We start from the raw sequence: 15,920 nt of genomic DNA, 5'->3' as shown, positions 1-15,920 counted from the left end.
GAAGTGAAGTTTTTAGATGGTTTATGAATATCATCAAACAATGTGCATGCAAGTTCTGATTGCACCTCAAACACTTCGGTTCTCATTCATCAATGTGTCAGTGTGAGTAGCACGTCCATTCATCATGATCCTTTTGATATGACATTTATGTGGAAATTGTGGGTTGTTTTTCATGCTTTTCCTGGCAGAGGCTAAACAAACGACTTTCACTCATTTGAGTACAATTAAGCCTCTAATTTGCAGTAGAACTGACAACACTTTTTTATATATCCAACCAAACCTTCCAAATTTTCTCTATCACTTTATTAAATTTGAGCGGTCTTCTGTGACCCTCTAACAGTGGGGATCACTATGAAGTGTTCCTGACATGTAGCTCACTTCCGTCTGTACTTCCTTGGCATGAATCTGATCACCAGCTGAAACAATCAGGACCTGGCTTAATTAAGCAGAGTGAGAGAAGGTAACCAAAACAGCACTCTTAAAAGATTTCGGAAGTATTTTGATGACATTCATTTGAGGATTCCTAGAACACCTTAATCGGCTATAAAAGCAAACACATCCGAGTTAATTGCTTTATAACCCCGGTTTAGCGCCCTTTGAGTCAGAAGGCCATCTAATTGATTTGCAATGCTTCAGTTCCTCGATGTCTGTGAGGCACTACAGAGTTCAGCAGCTCAGGGCCAGAATTTTAACATACAGTGCAGCCGGGAAGTATTCACAGCATTTCACTTTTTCCACATTTTGTTATGTTACAGCCTTATTCCAAAATGGATTAAATTCATTATTTTCCTCAAAATTCTACAAACAATACCCCATAATGACAACATGAAAGAAGTTTGTTTGAAATCTTTGCAAATTTATTCAAAATAAAAAACAAAAAAAGCACATGTGCATAAGTATTCACAGCCTTTGCTCAATACTTTGTTGAAGCACCTTCGGCACCAATTACAGCCTCAAGTCTTTTTGAGTATGATGCTACAAGCTTGGCACAACTATTTTTGGGCAGTTTCTCCCTTTCTTCTTTGCAGGACCTTTCAAGCTCCATCAGGTTGGATGGGGAGTGTCGGTGCACAGCCATTTTCAGATCTTTCCAGAGATGTTCAATTGGGTTCAAGTCTGGGCTCTGGCTGGGCCACTCAAGGACATTCACAGAGTTGTCCTGTAGCCATTCCTTTGTTATCTTGGCTGTGTGCTTAGGGTCTGGAAGGTTCTCCTCTATCCACAGAGACATGTTGGAGCTCTGTCAGCGTGACCATCTGGTTTTTGGTCACCTCCCTGACTAAGGGCCTTCTCCCCTGATTGCTCAGCTCTAGGAAGAGTCCTGGTGGTTCCAAGCTTCTTCCGTTTACGGATGATGGAGGCCACTGTGCTCATTGGGACCTTCAATGCTGCACAAATGTTTCTGTATCCTTCCCCAGATCTGTGCCTCGATACAATTCTGTCTGGGAGGTCTACAGACAATTCCTTGGACTTTATGGCTTGGTTTGTGCTGTGACATGCATTGTTAACTGTGGGACCTTATATAGACAGGTGTGTGCCTTTCCAAATCATGTCCAATCAACTGAATTTACCACAGGTGGACTCCAATCAAGTTGTAGAAACATCTCAAGGATGATCAGTGGAAACAGGATGCACCTGAGCTCAATTTTGAGTGTCATGGCAAAGGCTGTGAATACTTATGTACATGTGCTTTTTTTGTTTTTTATTTTTAATAAATTTGCAAAGATTTCAAACAAACTTCTTTCACGTTGTCATTATGGGGTATTGTTTGTAGAATTTTGAGGAAAATAATGAATTTAATCCATTTTGGAATAAGGCTGTAACATAACAAAATGTGGAAAAGGTGAGGCGCTGTGAATACTTTCCGGATGCACTGTACTTTTTCACAGTTTTCTTAAACACAGCACCATACCCTGAAACATACATACAAACAAAAAAATCTATTTGGTTTTCAGATAGTCAGTGGTTGTTAGCTTCCTAAAATGATTCTACTTGAAACCCTTGATGAAACACAGTGTTGTTTCTGTTATGGAAAAAATCACACACACACACACACACACACACACACAGACACACATATATATATATATATATATTTCAAGTGATCATAATATTTTTGCATGTGATCATGTGAGTCATATATAATCACATGAGAAGGTGCATTTCATTGTATTAGGCCATGAAATTGAATGTGAAGAATTATTCATATGAGAAAATCACATCTGAAGAATCAAACCCTATTCCCCACATTTCACAAAACATTTATGTGGAAATAAAATCATATGCTGAACATGTGAAAAGTCCAATACATATGAAAAAGGTGTGTCTAAAACCAACATGTGTAAATTTTACATGTGAATCCTTTTCAAGAGGGTCTTATTAGAGGGAAAATATATTGTATTTAAGCAGTTGAATGGCTTTTGGTGCACTGGGTAGCATTGCAGCCTCAGCACCAGGGTCCTTGGTTCTGTCCTGAGCTTGGGTTAACGTCTGTGTGAATTTCCTTTAGGTTTCCTACTCACAAAAAACATGCCAGTTGCCAGGAGTTGGATTAGTTACACTTAACTGCCCCTAGGTGGGAATGAGTGTGTTTATGGTGTTCTTTGAAGGATTTGCGCTTTATCCAGGGTGTACTGCAAGCTCTGGGATAAGCTCCAGTGTGACCCTGACCAGGATAAAGCAGAAACTGAAGACAAATGTCCCATATTTTTATTTATTTATTTATTTATTTTTACCTTCAGGTTTTCTCTCTTTATCATTGCTATAGCAACAGAGATGTCAATATTTTTAGATCTGCTGCTGTTGAATGTCTTAAAATTGGAAAGGAGAAATCCTTTATTTTTTATAGCATGAAGACACAAACAGCTTGTGTGGTGATTTAGTGACTGTGTTGAGCCCACATGCTGGAGGACTGTAAATATTGTTGAACGGATACATTTTTTCCCCACCTGATGAGCACATCTTTCATATTTTTGTCTCTCCTGAATGAGGTTTAATTGAGATAACTGAACATTTCTGCATGCTTTAAAACCCAGAACACATTTCCCTTTCTCCATGTAGATTTAAGGCTTTAACTTGGCTATAACACTAGTAGCAAGCCTGAGCAGGAATACTCACACAGAGAACTGACCCTTCTGCTTGATTTATACCCACTGACTGCCCCCAGCTGTTCAAATTGCCAGAGCCAAGACTAAGCATGCATAGCGGAATTGGCCAAATGCTATTTAGAGGGAATTCAAAACCAACCTCCTTCCAACAATGAAAGGACCACGCAAATGCCAAAGATGGCAATGCTTAAAATCGAGTTTGTACTCGAGCAGCAAGTGTTGACCTCTGTGGGAAATGCAGCAGAAAGTTCCAAACTCATCAAGCTAAATATAACACAGGTATAAAATGTGTAATATTAGATTCCTTCTCAGGCATTAGGTTATACACTTTTCATTTTTAAAGATTTTTTAAAAATCTATGAATTAAACACAATGCCATAAATACACACACTGAGAAGAGTGTAATAGGCTAAAATTATCATATCTATCAGGAGATCAAAAACCATAGGTATTAGGGTTGAGAATTGCATTATATCACAAGGTCTCATCAATGGCATAATAAGAAGTACGTGAGGCAAACTAACGCGCACACACACACACACACACACACACACACACACACACGCACACACACACACACACAAAGGTAGATTAGATGATTTCAAATTTTGATAAATGTTTCATGCCATATTTCCTCTGAATACCAAACACAGTAAACAGAAAAGTTTGTTGAAACTAAAAAACACTAAACTTACAATTCTGTCACATTGTATGTATCTGGCACATTGTATGTATCTCTACTGCTTGTCTGATGTGTGCTTAATCTATCTGCTTTAAGTTTCTCCTCTAAAGGCATTTTGGCTGAAAAAAGGATAATAGAATAAATAAGCTTGTTCACATTCATTACACCTGTGACTGTAATTCACATGCGTATTCTCAATCACTGCTGATGATGTGTTACAGATGTGTCAGAGAAGTGGGCTGAAATATTTCAGCTCAAATGGAAATCAAATCTAGGGTGGTTTCACTCTGTACAATCTCCTGACATGACTGTCACTTATTGTATAAGCTGCATGAATCTACAGTCTGGGCTAGAAAAGGATCAGCTGCAGCCTTGTGTCTTCATACCATCTTACAACTGCTGGTGGTACTGTTGTGCTCGATTCCACAAAAGTCCAAAATAATCCACCTTAAAATGCCAAAAATAAAACTTTAAATTGATGTCTTGTTTTTATTTATTTATTCATTATTATACACAATCGGTGGGGTCTTGGGGGTGCTTAGCCTTGCTAGCCTATTTATACCAGCTGCCCCTGGAACACAGTCTGCCTCTTCGTAACTCTGGAGAGAACAAATTGCCAGAAAGTGCCAGATCCAACAGCCAGCAAAAATAATTCACAGCTTCATTGTGTGGCCATTAAGGTCTTCAACTGAGGGGCTTCTGTTGCAAAACATTTTGTCAGGCCTTCAGTGAGAGATGAGCAGCGCTGTCTGGCACTATGTGTGAGTCCAGGACAATGACTCATTGTGCTCCGGGAAGGAGGGGAAAGTGGGCTTTTGGGGTTCAGAGAAAAGGGAAAGTGGATATTACTCTTTGAACTTCTCGAGTCTGGGTCCGTGGCCAGGCCCAGTTTGCTGTGAACAAGCATGGATTATCCTCCACCTGGTGACCCGAACAAGGCTGTTGACAACCAGCTGACAGGCCACGTCCTCACCAAACCTCAGTTTGGCTGCAGAACACCATCTCCATTAAACTAACAATCCTCTGGGAATTTGTTATTGAAATCATGTCAGTTGCCTCTGCCATGAAAACTGCACTGTACTGTAATATGCCACAACAGATGCTAAAAGTCTGGTCTTTTGGTAAACTTGACAAATACTAGATTTATTAGTGATTGCATGGTTAAAATAAGACAGCCATATGTCTTAACAAGGCCTGTCCTGTTCTGTATTCTTGGAAAATTCTGACCTACATTTATATCAAATTAACAGAGCTCTCTTGTTGCACTCATGCTGTTAGACTACCACAACCCTTGAGAAAACAAACTTTAACACTGTAGCACATGCCAAAATTTTAGAGTAGCGCAAGTAAGAGCCATAAATCCTAAAAATCCTAAAGTGCCTTCAATGGCTCATTGTCCAGCCAGAACAGCTTATGTAAGAACACTTGCCTCTGGTCAGAGGTTCTCACATTTAATTTCTCTACCATGGTATAAAATGTTCTGTGAATACAGACATAATGTTCTTATTGACCATTCCTTAATGCATTTTTTCCCCAGTCAAAAATGACATCTCTTCTTCATTACAATAAATATTAAGATTCTTTTTAGTATTAAAATTATTTAATGGGTGTATAACTAATGACAATGATAAAAAAAAAAAAGTGGCCTACATCAACTTTATAAAAGCATCCTGGCCAATAATCTGCTTACATTCCTACTTATACTTCTCTTTAATTACTGTACAAATACAGTGATTGCTTTGTTTGAATCACATCCACAAGTTTTTCCTTAATAAAAAGCAATATTTCCATACTTCCCTTTCTTGCTTCAGAACTGAGACATCTGTATGTGTTTACGTTCCCTTCTGTATTTTGACAAAATGACACTATTGACTTCACTCCAGTTCAAGGCCTCTACAAAAGCTACATCTCATATGGGACAGCAAAGTTCTTCTGCCGGTCTCTGTTTTTCCACTAAAACACAATGTGTGTGTTCTGTTTTGTGTTCTGATAATAAAAGAAAGTGTTGGATGCTGAGCTGATATGCTGTTCCAGACCAGAGAGGACACTCGGAGGACTAAGACGTGCAAAGAATGTCCAGCTGATCAGGGTTTAAGTACTTCACTACCTCTTTAATGCCATCTTCACACGTCCTGTTCCTACTGATGTCTTTCTCTTTGTCTTCTTCCTCTTTGAACTTTCTCCAAGCATCTGAGGGGGAAAAATATACACACACTATATAACACTAATGAATGACAGAGGGTTGTAATGAAGCAAGTTACTGTTACCACCCAGTAGTTGATTATTTTTCAATAACAGCATGTCCTGAGGTGTTTTATTCCAATTACCTCAATTTCTTTTATAATTACAATTTATTAAAATACACATCATACTTTTTATCCAATTAAATTTATAATTAATGTTTTATATATAAAGGAACAGTTTTACCACTGACTGTTACTAAGCTCTGACACCGGAGACTTAGAGAAAACTTTTTTCTTTTTTTTTAAAATTTGCGTATGTGGGGCAACTGCCATGCAAATCCACGTGTAAGCTGTTAATATCGAAATGATAACTTAATAGAACAAGTGCATTCATATAAATCTGTCGTTTGCCTGACAGATAAAGATAATCAACACCTTTTGACCAACCACAAGTGAAAATTTAATTGGTCTAACATTAAATAATCTACACTGCCAAGTAATACAAGGCTTTGTATCAAGCTTGTTTCGTGAGACAATAACTATGTAAATAGGAAATCACATTATGCCTTCATATTTTAAGCAAAAATGTTCAATTTCCTTTTGTATAATGCTGTGTCTGTGGTTACTGCCCTGACCTGCAGGTACCCCAAATGAGCCCCGTATGTTCCACTTTATTACACTTTTCGTACACATTCACTATGCACTTGTACATGCAGTTCATCTGCATGAACTTAAATGATTCCCCTTGTAAACCATTTATTATCTGTAATTTCAAAGTACATGACATTTTTCATACATTAATACACCTAATACAGCATTAAAAAAATAACTTTATAAAGAAGAAAGGAGGAAAATGATACAAAAACTCACCCTCATCTAATGTAGTCAGTAGAATATAATTCTCTGGATGCTCTATAAGGTCCTTTTTTTGAACATCACCGGTTTCCATCAAATGAAGTACCCCTAGAAATATTACAAATTGGTTACTTACAACTTCGCTTACAGTTATTACTGTAGTCTCTAATTTATTTAAAAGTTAACATAATGTCAATGACTATTGAAAGAATAGTTCAGTGAAAAAATCAAATGTACACAATTTCCCCTTCTAGTCAATTAGCCATGTAAGACATGTTTGGTGTATTCATTTAGTTCCCTTTAGTTCCCACGCTGTGGGAAGCGACCTCGTGCGTGACCGGTATCTGAAGTCTGTGTAAAATCAAACCTATATATAGGCCTGCCGTGGTCAGGTGACATGGCATATTGCGCATAAAATGGTGTCTGAAAACCACGTCATCAGCTTCTTTTTGTCTGAAGCGCAAACCCAATTTACAGACATACCCCAGTATGACAAAGTTATGCAAGGTCTAGGGAACATATGTAACCCAGACGTTCCCTTTCAAAGGAAATCAACGTTGCGTAAGCTTCTCTCTGTGGGAACTAGTATACCATCTCTGTCATACTGAAGGTATGTCACAGAGACTCCATCAGTAGGGGTGTGGCTGGCCAAAATGGAGCCAACCTTGCTGAGAAATATTCCTGTAAGAACTCAAGGACTGTAGCATTGCACAGTTTACTGGGTATCACTGCTGTTCCTAGCATTTAACATGGTCTCTACAATCTCGGTTGAGGGAATGAGACATTGCATAACTTTGTCATACTGGGGTATACCAGTAAATTGCGTCTGCGCTTCAGACAAAGAGAAGCTGATGACATGGTTTACAGAAGCCGTTTTATAGTCATGTGACGCGTGATATGCCATGTCACCTGACCACAGCAGGCTTATAAATGGGTGTGATTTTACACAGATTTCAGATATTGGTCGTGCATGAGGGCGCATCCCACAGCGTGAAGCTCACACAACGTTGAGTTCCCTTTGAAAGGGAACGAGGCAAGAAATGAACAAACAAAAACTGAGTCTGTCTCAGCCAAAATCTTTTCTGTTTCTGTACATGTACAAATCTTCTCATAATTGTTCGTCACTCAAGTTCATAAAGTCATTTTAAATAAACAATATTGTAAGATAGAAGATGAATGTAAAAGTGTATTGGAACTATATTACCATCTTCTTCGCTTAGAGTTTTTATCCAAAATTTTGCCTTAAATTTCTGGGAGGTGGTGGCTAGACCCCATAACATTACAGCATTCAGTACACTGTGCTGGTAGGAGTGGTAGGTGTTCATATGCTTTACCGTCTACTGTTTTCCATACTTGCACCTCAACCTCTGTGGCTCCTTGTCTCTCAATGGCGATTTTTCGCACTGTGTCTTCCTCATGAGCAGCAGATGAAGATTCGACTTTATACACCAGAAGACTGTTATTGTCCTGTCCCAGATAACACTCTGTCCTATTGTTCTCAGTCTTACTCTCTGTCAGATATAGAAAAAAAAGATAATACGAAGAAATGTCAGTATGTAAAACACCCAGGGATATATACTGTAGGATTTACCATAAAAGTGGCACATGTACAATAAATTGAAGGTGTGTTACGCTACCTGGGCAAATTTTACAGCATTTTCCTTCTATCTTCATGGGGTGTTTGCATGGGTACTGGTTGGGGCAGGTGAGGCGTTTGCACTCCTGAAGGCCATCTCTGCAGGTGCACAGGATGCACTCCAGAACCTTCCCCAGCACAGGGTGCCACACGTCACCATGGGAGTAGGTCTTCCCACTGTACATGCAAGCTTAGACAAACAACTGTGAGAAAGTATTGGCTCCAAAAATATTTTGACAGCAGTATGCTCTGATGTTTGTATTTTTCAAAAATTGCACATTCACTTATAAGTGTAATTGAAAAGACCCTATACAATGTTAGCTAACTTGATACGGGTCTTTCTGGATGACACATTTGTAAGGTTTGTACTTACCAAAAACAGATTATTCTCTAATCTCACCTTGTCTTCAGTGTATAATCTAGCATGGATAATGGACATTTGTACCTAAGAACTGTTACTGTAATCATAAACCTCTATCATGCGCTCATACCAGGATGCTTATTTATAGTCTGCTCATACTGAATATCCTTTCACACTTAGTACTATTTGAGTTTATGGTGTACAGTTGTAGATGTATAATCTGGTGCCACCCAGAAAAAAAGATGTTCCCTTTCGGGGCTGATTTCTCAAAAGGTTTCTTCCTCGTGTCATTTTGCCATATGGAGTTTCTTTGTCCCGTCTCTTCTTGCTTGCTAGTTAGCATCTAAATCTAAAATTTACATCCAGATTTCCACAATGTTGCTATGTGACTAATTACAGCGATTGATAAAAGCACTATGTAAATTAAATTGAAGCCCATATATGAACTTAAACTCACAACAATCAAGCCTTTCTGAGTAAGTAACTGGACCTCAAATATAGTTCAATCATAAGTTTTCTCAAAAATCACGTAATGTTAGCTAATGGTAGCTAATGCTAGCTACCTGGCTGGGAATCCACTGATGATGTCCAAGACACACCATCTGTGTTACACAATCCTAGATTCTCCAGACCCTATTAACTAATTCAGCTAGAGATCTTGTGGAGCTCACCTCTCTGGTGTTTGCGCTGTAAGAGGATCTTCACTGTGGTATCAGCCGCTCCTTTAAGCTGCAGTGTTTGTAGGTTAAGGCCTCTCGGTGAGCCTCTGAGTGCGGCCGGTGTAACTCGTGTGACCCGGTTCTTCACCTGCTCTCCTGTGCACTGATCTACAGAATGCCTCTTTGGTTTGAGGAGATAAAAAGACAAGATGTTGGGCCTTTGTAAATGACTCATGGCCAACTTCCACTTTCTATCCGAGTCTCCCATTCACAGGACAGCTCATTTCAAGAAAACTGAATGTGCTTCAAAACATTTCTTTGAACTGAGTCCTGGACGAAGGAATTTGAACTTTTGTTCTCCCATCAAACGGACCGAACATTTAAATCTTTATACCACTGCATAGCTTTTTAATATTTCGTTTTATTTATGGTTGTTCCTGCTTTCATTCCCATCCATCCAACCATCCAACCATCCATCCATCCATCTCTTGTATTTAAAATTATTCAGGCTGGCTCTCTGCTGAAGGGTTCTTCAATCTTATCCGCAAAAGCCTGGTCTGGCTGCAGGTTTTCATTACAGCCAAACTGGAGGCACACTTGATAGTTTTCTGGAGACTAAGGTGAACTGATTAAACAAGTGAAATCGGGTGCTTGGCTCCTGCTTGGTTGGAATGAAAGCCTGCAGCCACATCGGCTCTTTGTGGATCAGACTGAAGACCCCTGCTCTACTGTATGTATGTTGTCATGCATGTATAGTGTTCAGTTTCACTGGGAAATCATACAGCAGAGCAGTAGGCTATGCAGAGCTGATTAATAGCTATACATTTATTATGTATAAGTAATGATGCACTATTAGTAAATAAGAAGAATACATACTACTCCTCGGTTCAGTTGCTGCCCTCCATCGTCATGTGAATTGTCAGGTGGACCCTCTGATCATGTCACAGAAACAAGAGTCATATTTCCTAAGTAAGTCTGCAAGTACTAATGTGCCAAATTTACAGAAAACCAATAAATAAGACACATCTACACCCATCCATTTCATTTCAAAACATAAAATGTGGTGTTTATAATTACCACTATTACATTCAACAAAATTCTTGACTACATTTATACCACAGTGCTAGTGAATTCTTGAACCTTAATTGGTCAGAAGGTATTTGATTAATTGTTTAAAGCAGCAGCTCTGACAATAGCGCCAGTAATTCAAATGATAGGTAATGTGCTCGTTCTAATACATTATTGTTTCTATAGTAAAAACTCATAATATACATAATTTAACCCTAATAGAAACATTATAGAGAAACATTATCCGTAAAATGGTGAAGGTTTCTGTAAAGAGACCTTTTTAATTTGTGGAAGGAATCTCCAGTTGTTACAGTTAGTAAGTTTTACACCAGAGGAAAGTGTTCATGACAGAGGCCTGTGTTTTTTGTCTTATTAGAGAGAAACAATAGAGGCTGGTGCGGGAACAACTGTTTATAGATGCCATAATGTAAGCAATAACAGGAACTAACTTATGAATGTTCCACAACTTTTAATGTAACTTTAAATGGATAAAAAGTGAGATGTGTCGCTCATTAATGAATACAAATTTGTAATCATTGGCATATTCCTGTGGTATAAGAGAAAAAAAAAACATTTTGGGACATGCTGTTATAGATAAATAATCTAAACTTTGGTGTTGTACTCTTGAATCTGCTTTGCGTCAGACCACATCACACCACCCCACAACAGCGTGCCCCCAAGTGTTTCATTACATAATTCATTACATAATTTACTATAATAAATATAATTTTTTTCAAATGTTACATATAAAATAAAGTCCTACATGAACTTAATCCTAATAATGATCACCTTTGCAAACAAAGCAGCATGTATCTGGAACAGAGATGGGTGAAGAGCATGTGATGGGTTGACAGGTTTTCAGTGCACAAAAAATATTTCCACCCTTGGAGGCCAAGAAAGAACAGAGAGACAAGTGACAATGTAGACACACTAAAGTAAACTGATTTAATCCTCATTTTACCACATTACATCCCGACCTTAGTATTATAAATCCTCTTTAGGTGAAGAGCTGTTGGAGCATCAACATTTTTGACATTATAGCTATAAAACTCTAAAGTACTGAAATCTGCATTCAATCTACAGTTCAAATCTACAGCGCAACAAGAGCTACAAACATGCGTTACCATTTCTATAATAACAACTAACACAGGGACCTGTATGGTGGACACTCCAGATACACTCACTGTCCACTTTATTAGGAACACCTGTACACCTGCACATTCATGCAGTCATGTGGCAGCAGCGCAATGCAAAAAAACAAACAAACAAAAAAAAATTTCATGCAGATACAGGTCAAGAGCTTCAGTTAATGTTCACATCAAACATCAGGATGGGGAAAAGTTTGATCTCTGTAACTTTAACCGTGGCATGGTTGTTGGTGCTGGATGGGCTAGTTTGAGTATTTCAGAAACTGCTGATCTCCTGGGATTTTCACACACAACAGTTGAAGATTAGAAGTCTGTGCCCATGATAGCCTCAGATTTTTGTTCTTGGCTGACAGGAGTGGAACCTGATGTGGTCTTCTGCTATTGCAGCCCATCCACCTCAATTTTTCTTGTGTTCTGATGCTGTCAGCTCAGACCAGTCTGGTCATTCTCTTCTGATCTCTCTCATCAACAATGTGTTTCAGCCTGCAGACCCTCCGCTTACAGGATGTTTTTTTTGTTTTTGTTTTTTTGAACCATTCTGTGTAAACTCTAGAGGCTGTTGTGTCTAGAGTTCCCAGGAGATCAGCAGTTTCTGAAATACTCAAACCAGCCCATCTGGTACCAACAACCACACCATGGTTAAAGTCACAGTGACCACATTTTTCCCCATTCTGATGTTTGATGTGAACATTAATCGAAACTCTTGACTCGTATCTGCATGATTTTATGCATTGTGCTGCTGCCCCATGATTGGCTGAATGAATAACTGCATAAATGAACAGGTGTACAGGTGTTCCTATTAAAGTGGAAGGGGTGAGTGTAAACGTATTTTAAAAAAAGCACATATTTTTTGATATGATAAATGTTCCTGTTAGGAGACTTTTGTTGAACATTTATGGAAATAGCCTACTCTGCTTGTGATTTGTAAAAGTCAGATTGTATGGCTGTAATTGTAAGTTTTCCACCACAGGAAAGTCTTTAGGACAGACAACCTTGCACTTTTGGTGTCTAAGTAATATGATAAGCTGAATTTTTTTGTCTTATTAACTTAATGAGAGAGAGAGAGAGAGAGAGAGAGAGAGAGAGAGAGAGAACGGCTGCTGAGGGAATGACTGTTTATAGCTGTTAAAACAAAAGTGACAGGAACAATCTCGTTTTGTGGATGTTTCACAACATTAAATTTAACACAAACAAGTATGAAGTATTATTCTTTAATGAATAAAAAAATATATTTGCTGTGGTATGAGAAGAACAAAACACATGGGGAGGTGTCGTTATAGAAAAAAAAAATCAATACTAGGGTAGTCACAGTAATTCCGCTTCATGTCGGACCACCCCATGGGGTGCCATCACTGATTATTTTCCTATAACAGCACAAAATGTTTTGTTCTTCACATATTGCATGAAAAAAATAAAATAAAATTAAAAAAAAAATAACACAAAAGGTATCCCCTAGACTTCTTTTTGACTAAAGTACCAGACAGAATCTTATATTAAAGCGGTCATGGCATGCTTGTAATTGTAAATGCCAGTATTGCAGATGGGTCACAACTTTTATGTTTTAATGTAAAAATCAATCTGTTTTTAATATACAAAAGCAAGGTTGCGTTCTACATACAATCAGGTCCATAAGTTTTTGGGCAGTGACACAATCTTCCGAATTTTGCCTCTGTATGGTTCTTTACAGGCCTCTCGTAAAGTTCCTGCTATCTCTCTGATAGGTCAGTATTGTTTTTTCAGCCTAACAATGGCCTCCTTCATTTGCACTGACACGTCATTGGAACGCATATTGAGAGTTCCCATGAACAGCTACCAAGTACAAATTCAACACTTGGAATGAACTCCAGACTTTTTATCTCATTAATTTGTCATGAAGCAATGGGGAAACAGGCCACATCTGGCCATGAAACTGCTTATCAGTCAACTGTCCAATTACTTTTGAGCCTGTGAAAACGGTGGGACTCCTAAATGGTTAGTCCAATATTTTTGCTAAACCCATCAAATTAAAGCTGAAAGTCTACACTTCAATCACATATTGGTTGCTTCATTTCAAATCCATTGTGGTGGTGTATAGAGGCAAAATGACAAAAGTTTGGCCACTGTCCAAATACTTATCGACCTGACTGTGCATAAAAGGAATGTAGGGGGAAAAGCATTGTAAAACATGCAATCACTCACAGAGCATGTGCACATAACACACTGGTTGGACTGTCGGGATGGGAACAGATCGTGATTAGTGAAGGTCTCGCCCATTTGGTATGTGGTTCCATTGTAGCGACAGGTTTTAACGGGAGCCCTCAAACCTGCAGGGGGCCTCTGTTCATCTGTGCCAGAATACAGCAGTACAATATTACAATATACAATACAATATTAATAGGAAATAGAAACATTAAAAAAATGTGTGTGTGTGTGTATATATATATATATATATATATATGAAGAACATCTATCTATTCATCCATCCATCTACTGGTTAATTATCTATAAACAGTCAGACAGGCAGAAAATCAGATTACTAATAAAAGTGAAGAAGCCTGTCTGATAATCAGTTCAGAATTTCAGCATTTGAACACACAATGCAAAACTCAAAGCATTCCATACATTATAATAATGTGAGTCTAACTTGTCAATACTGAGATACGATCCATAAAATGACAGAGCCAGCTGAGACGAGGCATCACATAAAACTAACCACGCCACATGAATAATATTAAAGGCATTCAAACAACTCCTATAAAGATCCTAATGGCATCTGTGCTGCACAGGACATGAAGAAAGTCTCACTGCTGAAAACAGTCTATCATTAGAAAGACAGTCTACCATTCGATATTTTATATTAAAAGTTTGTTTCACACATCTGTATGGATAAACAGATATCTATCTTTCTTTCTGTCTGTCTATAGGGAGTTAACCATTAGGTGGCTGGATGGATGGACAGACAGAGAGACAGACAGATATTAATTAGCAGTACAGCACATGTAGTCATCTTCACTTTTATTACTATTCTTATTATTAATCTTGTGTACTAAAACTGTGTGTGTGTGTGTGTGTGGGTCTGTGACTGTGTGTCTGTGTGTGTGTGTGTGTGTACCTGCACAGCGTGGGCAGCACTGCTGTGAGTCGGTCACTGGATTGTCACAGCGCAGAGTCGGGCATTTGATGGGGTTACATTTCACATGGCCAGACTTGGAAGGGTCAGAGATGCATGAGAGTCAGACAGAAAGAATATGGAGACAAATCTACCCCCCCATCCAAACACACACATACTATATACATTTCAAAAAATATTCACTGTAGCTAATTGTAAGTACAGTACATACTTCAGTGCAAGCACAGCGCATGCAGAACATGAACCCAAACGGCTCTAGATAAGGATGCCAGCTGTCTCCTGGGCTGTAGGTCTTCTCCTTAAACGTGCAATACACTGCACACATGAGACAGATAATAAACTCAGATATAACACTGATACTTACCACTGAGGTTCACAGCCTACACATTAAGTGATTATTATTTTAAAATAACAATTATCCTTCCATAATAATAATAATAATAATAATAATAATAATAATAATAATAAAGTGCGCCTTCCATGATAAGTCAATCCGAGTCTGAGCAGGTGACAAAAAGAGCTTTATAAAGTCGCCGGGAATATTTCCGACAGTGAAATATCCAATTCATCAAGACGGTGTGAAACTGAACACCAACTCTGATGTTATACAAGCAGTCCACAGAGAGTAACATCTCAACATTCTCCCTAATGTAGTCAGTCTTCTGACACTTACTTTTCCGGCTTTGTGCTGCTTCTGTCTCACACCACACAAACCACCGCATAACGGCTAAAATAAAAACCTGCTTCAGGTATGGCATTCTTCTCTTCCTAATCTCACCTAATTCCAGTAAACAGATAGTCCTAACTTTTTTTTTTGTACTCTTCACTTACTAACTGCGACAGCAGCGACTACCGGAGAGACTACTGCAGTCGGAAAATGCTCACGGGGTTTATAGAAAAGCGCCCCCTACAGGAAAACAGGCGATTTTACACAAGCACCTCGGGTAAAACTAGACATCAAAGTACTATTTTTCATTTCTGTTGAGGCCTATAAAATAATAAAATCGACTGAAAATGCAATCAGTTGAAATCACACCACAGACATTAGCGTGACATGACTGTAGCATGGTAATTGGTGCCAGGTTTTGAATGTTCTAGAAACTGCACATCTT

The 15,920-nt window shown here is 38.5% G+C and overlaps 1 protein-coding gene across 1 annotated transcript; it reads right to left on the bottom strand.

Annotated features, from left to right (window-relative positions):
• Positions 1 to 5,367: 5,367 nt before the first annotated feature.
• chrdl2 (chordin-like 2) lies at positions 5,368 to 15,792 on the bottom strand. The gene is made up of 11 exons (XM_053649309.1): positions 15,482 to 15,792; positions 15,020 to 15,123; positions 14,791 to 14,884; positions 13,878 to 14,023; positions 11,341 to 11,434; positions 10,360 to 10,415; positions 9,496 to 9,664; positions 8,465 to 8,653; positions 8,162 to 8,338; positions 6,843 to 6,935; positions 5,368 to 5,979 (listed from the first exon to the last, which is right to left on the bottom strand). The coding sequence occupies exons 1-11, from the start codon at positions 15,564 to 15,566 to the stop codon at positions 5,846 to 5,848; spliced, it is 1,341 nt and encodes a 446-aa protein (XP_053505284.1). The 5' UTR covers positions 15,567 to 15,792; the 3' UTR covers positions 5,368 to 5,845.
• Between the last annotated feature and the right edge of the window lie 128 nt (positions 15,793 to 15,920).

Source organism: Ictalurus furcatus, chromosome 18 (genome assembly GCF_023375685.1).
Source record: "Ictalurus furcatus strain D&B chromosome 18, Billie_1.0, whole genome shotgun sequence".
Lineage (NCBI taxonomy): Eukaryota > Metazoa > Chordata > Actinopteri > Siluriformes > Ictaluridae > Ictalurus > Ictalurus furcatus.
This window is presented reverse-complemented; position numbering and strand designations above follow the sequence as displayed.

Bases quoted from the DNA above. Each gene is read 5' to 3' on its own strand.
- chrdl2 (XM_053649309.1), bottom strand. From the start codon at position 15,566: ATGCCATACCTGAAGCAGGTTTTTATTTTAGCCGTTATGCGGTGGTTT. The intron at 11,435-13,877 runs GTGAGTGATTGC...TTGGCCTCCAAG, and splicing joins GTGTTATGTGCACATGCTCT to GGTGGAAATATTTTTTGTGC. The intron at 8,339-8,464 runs GTAGCGTAACAC...TATATCTGACAG, and splicing joins ATGCTGTAAAATTTGCCCAG to AGAGTAAGACTGAGAACAAT.